This window comes from Labrus mixtus, chromosome 8 (assembly GCF_963584025.1).
Source record: "Labrus mixtus chromosome 8, fLabMix1.1, whole genome shotgun sequence".
Lineage (NCBI taxonomy): Eukaryota > Metazoa > Chordata > Actinopteri > Labriformes > Labridae > Labrus > Labrus mixtus.
In genome coordinates this window covers 29,738,817-29,743,816 of record NC_083619.1, presented here as the reverse complement: position 1 = coordinate 29,743,816, position 5,000 = coordinate 29,738,817, and the positions used below count along the sequence as shown (strand labels likewise).

The 5,000-nt window shown below is 41.9% G+C and overlaps 1 protein-coding gene across 2 annotated transcripts in view; it reads left to right on the top strand.

Annotated features, from left to right (window-relative positions):
• Positions 1–5,000, top strand: part of rasal2 (RAS protein activator like 2) — a 69,612-nt gene that overhangs the window by 33,652 nt on the left and 30,960 nt on the right. For both annotated transcript variants that reach the window (XM_061043650.1, XM_061043651.1), the window contains exon 3: positions 130–253. In XM_061043650.1, coding sequence (XP_060899633.1) covers positions 130–253 — 124 coding nt within the window. The remainder of the gene's footprint in view (positions 1–129; positions 254–5,000) is intronic.

Here is a 5,000-nt window from a genome sequence, read left to right as displayed (position 1 = left end):
TATAGATCAAATGTTTTTCAGTTACTGTTCCTTTTTAATGGTTTGAGTGTTAGACTTCTCCTTTAAAGAGCCTGTAACACGCAGTAACCTCCCCCTCCCCCCTCCCCCCCCCCCCCCCTCCCCACTCAGGCTGTGGGAGAGGCTCAGGAGAGCCCGACAGACTCAGCCAAGGCCCGGAGTCTCCGCAGGACCGTCAGCGTCCCCTCAGAGGGACAATTCCCAGACTTCCCAGCAGAGGGCGCCAGCATGTTAGGTAAGGAGCAAGAAGAGGGTGAGAGGGGCCGGTTGTTGCCATGACAATAAACCAAACAGTTGTTGGCTGTGAGCTGCTTTCATCCGGAAACCAGGAAGTAAAGATTAGACGCTGTGACGCTGTGTTTCTACATTCAGTGTGTTTGTGAGGAGGTCACACTTGTGATAGTGAAGGCTGAGATACCCTGACCTGTAACCTACATCCACACGACTTTGTTTTCAAATCGGGGTTAAAAGATGAAGATGAGCCTCATCCAGACACATTCTTTGGCACGTTTTAGAACGCATCTTTCTCCGAATCATTGACTGTAAATAACTGATGCAACTGTTAATGTTTAAAGTCTTTATATGTGATTTTTCACACTTAAATGTAGAAATCAAGTATCTCCTCTGAAAATAACTCTGTGAGTCATGACTGTCTACAATGGGTGTAACACCCGAGTCCCACTGTCTGTGATGTTTTCAGAGTTTTCAGAGTCCTATCTTCACTTTGTTTACATCGCCCGGACGGCCGGCTGACTCCTCCCCTCGAGTATAAAAGTTGTTTAATTGAGGGACTAGAGAAAAGAAGAATAACATACTGTACTCACTGCTTAACTGTGTTTCTAGATCACGCTCATTTCAGGTAAATTTACATGCAGTGTGAAGATACGAGCATAATAAAGATCGCTAGCATTAGCATGCTAACACAACAATGCAGCGCAAGTTGTTTTGTTTTCATGCTGGTGCTCAAGGGCGACATCTGCTGGATCAAAAAATCACATAGTAAGCCTTTAAATGAAGCCAAAACACCCCCTGAACAGGCGCCAACATATTGCACGTTTTGACTCTAGTGTTGTAGTGAAGAACGCACTAAAGGCCCAGAAACACCAAGAATAATGTTTGTCTGATCGTCGGCTGTTGGTCCTAGTTGGACCGTCTGTGAGCAGCTGTCACCCTAGTTTTTGCGGTGTATTCGGCTCCGTCGCTACCCGTCGACCCCCTTCTGCCTTTTTTCAGACGATTCAACATGTTGAATCGGCGGTCGGTGATGAATCTCTCTGATTGGCTGTTGGGAGGTTTCATGTCTCTCCAGCTCTCCTCTCAGGTTCAGTAAAGCCCCTTGAGCATGTCTCTGTAGTCTCCATGCTTTCACCAATTAGTGCGGTTTCTCTTTATTTGTCTCCTCCTTCTCTTCTTTTCTTTTTCCACTAAAAGACGAAGAACTGACAACGCCAGCCGCCATTTTCTACTTTTTATCAGACATTATTCTCCATCAGTAGACGACCTATAATACGAGTGGTGAGCGACAGCGGTGTGAAAATGCTCTTCTTGTATCATAAACAACAGACTATCGCCCCCTACTGGCATGGAGAGTTATTTCCTCTCACACATGTGCAGAACGTACGTGGTGGTTGGTCGTCGTCTGTAGTCTTTGTGGTGTGTTCAAGTGCAACTTTTTGGCCTTCATTGCGACTAGTTGTTTGCCGTCTGCTCGGTGTGTCAGGGTCTTAACGGAGACCATAAAGATGTGTGCAGGGGGCGTGTCACCAATTTAACTAAAATATTTCAGTTTCTGTGAGATATAGTTCTGTCAGAGCTTCTTGAATAGTTCTACGGTGGCCCTGAAGGTCAAACACACAAATATTTCAGGACAGCAAAAACGAGTTCACCTTCTGTGAGATATATTTAAGGTTTCTTTTTTTTCAGTAAGTAAAATGTTTCTGAATTTCATTAAATGTTTTTGCCGTTGGCTGAAATGTCTTTTTTTGCACTCTTTAAATATTTGTGCACTTGACCTTAAGGGGCCACCGTAGAATTCAGAGCAAGTCCAGGTGAATGCTTCTCTGTCATAATGATGCGTTCGGGTTCAGCCTGTAATTTTTCCTGCTCTTGTGTGGGAACGTCGCCGTGGATTGGGAATGTCTGGAGGACAAAGCGTCCAGTGTCCATCCGCCCGTCTGAAGGAGCTCCACTGACCCCGCTGGCCCCTGTGGGACGACTGGGCTGAGGGGATTCCCACCCAGAGCTGCAGGGGTCCATAACAGGTTTCACACACGAGGTGCATGAGAGCGTCAGGAAACATGGACCTTGAACTTATTTAAGAGTTTGATTCAGTGATCAGGTTATTGATCAGTTATCAAACAGACCCCCCCCCCCCAACTCCGTACCCCCCCCCCCCCCCCCAACTCCGTACCCCCCCCCCCCCCCCACTCCGTCCCCCCCCGTCCCGCTCATTCAGCCACAGAGAAACTCTTTCTTTCACTGACCTCCTTAATCCCCCCCCCCCCCCCCCTCCCCCCTCACCCACCAGTTGAGGGGGGGGGGAGGTTATTTATATGTTAATCTACCCAGTCAGCCCACACACAGGCCTCTAACCACCAGTTTAGACTGGGTTTATACTGGGATTGAACTGGGACCAGAGAAACTGAGTCTGATTTATACTGGGTATGATACAGAATGTATACTGGTATGTTACTGGATTTATACTGGGTATGATACAGAATGTATACTGGTTTGTTACTGGATTTATACTGGGTATGATACAGAATGTATACTGGTATGTTACTGGATTTATACTGGGTATGATACAGAATGTATACTGGTATGTTACTGGATTTATACTGGGTATGATACAGAATGTATACTGGTATGTTACTGGATTTATACTGGGTATGATACAGAATGTGTACTGGTTTGTTACTGGATTTATACTGGGTATGATACAGAATGTGTACTGGTTTGTTACTGGATTTATACTGGGTATGATACAGAATGTATACTGGTATGTTACTGGATTTATACTGGGTATGATACAGAATGTATACTGGTATGTTACTGGATTTATACTGGGTATGATACAGAATGTATACTGGTATGTTACTGGATTTATACTGGGTATGATACAGAATGTGTACTGGTTTGTTACTGGATTTATACTGGGTATGATACAGAATGTGTACTGGTTTGTTACTGGATTTATACTGGGTATGATACAGAATGTATACTGGTTTGTTACTGGATTTATACTGGGTATGATACAGAATGTATACTGGTATGTTACTGGATTTATACTGGGTATGATACAGAATGTATACTGGTATGTTACTGGATTTATACTGGGTATGATACAGAATGTGTACTGGTTTGTTACTGGATTTATACTGGGTATGATACAGAATGTGTACTGGTTTGTTACTGGATTTATACTGGGTATGATACAGAATGTATACTGGTTTGTTACTGGATTTATACTGGGTATGATACAGAATGTATACTGGTTTGTTACTGGATTTATACTGGGTATGATACAGAATGTATACTGGTATGTTACTGGATTTATACTGGGTATGATACAGAATGTATACTGGTATGTTACTGGATTTATACTGGGTATGATACAGAATGTATACTGGTATGTTACTGGATTTATACTGGGTATGATACAGAATGTATACTGGTATGTTACTGGATTTATACTGGGTATGATACAGAATGTATACTGGTTTGTAACTGGATTTATACTGGGTATGATACAGAATGTATACTGGTTTGTAACTGTATTTATACTGGGTATGATACAGAATGTATACTGGTTTGTTACTGGATTTATACTGGGTATGATACAGAATGTATACTGGTTTGTAACTGGATTTATACTGGGTATGATACAGAATGTATACTGGTTTGTAACTGGATTTATACTGGGCTTTAAACTGGATTAATATTGGATCAGATACTGTTTGCATTATGGGTTTGGTTTTATGTTGTTAGTGGGTTCAAATTGGGTTTGGAACTGGACTTATCTTTGGTTTTAATGCTGGATTCATACTGGGTTTGATCCCAGATCTAAACTCGGGTTCAGGTTTCTTCTGGCTCGCATGTCGTGTGCATTCTGGGCTTTATCCTTTCTTACTGGATTCAAATTGGATTTATGTTGGATTTTTCTGGGTTGAATGCTGGATTTATTCTGGGTCTAGTTCTGGGTTTGAAACCCAATTTAAACTGGTTTTCATACTGGATGTATACTGGGCCTGATACAGTGTTTATTATGGGTTAGATTCTGTGTTGTTACTGGAATCAGATTAAGTTCAACACTGGATTTATTTTTGGTTTTATACTGGAATAGACAATGGGTATATACTGGATTTGATACTGGGTATATACTGGATTTGATACTGGGTATATACTGGATTTGATACTGGGTATATAATGGATTTGATACTGGGTATATACTGGATTTGATACTGGGTATATACTGGAATAGACACTGTGTATATAATGGATTTGATACTGGGTATATACTGGAATAGACACTGGGTATATACTGGAATAGACACTGGGTATATAATGGATTTGATACTGGGTATATACTGGAATAGACACTGGGTATATACTGGAATAGACACTGGGTATATACTGGAATAGACACTGGGTATATAATGGATTTGACACTGGGTATATACTGGAATAGACACTGGGTATATACTGGAATAGACACTGGGTATATACTGGAATAGACACTGGGTATATAATGGATTTGACACTGGGTATATACTGGAATAGACACTGGGTATATAATGGATTTGACACTGGGTATATACTGGAATAGACACTGGGTATATAATGGATTTGACACTGGGTATATACTGGAATAGACACTGGGTATATACTGGATACATATCTGATTCGATGCTACATTTGTGCGTTGTTTAAGCTGGACTCATTCTGGGTTTGACCCGGTTATTAGACTGAGTTCATGCTGAGGT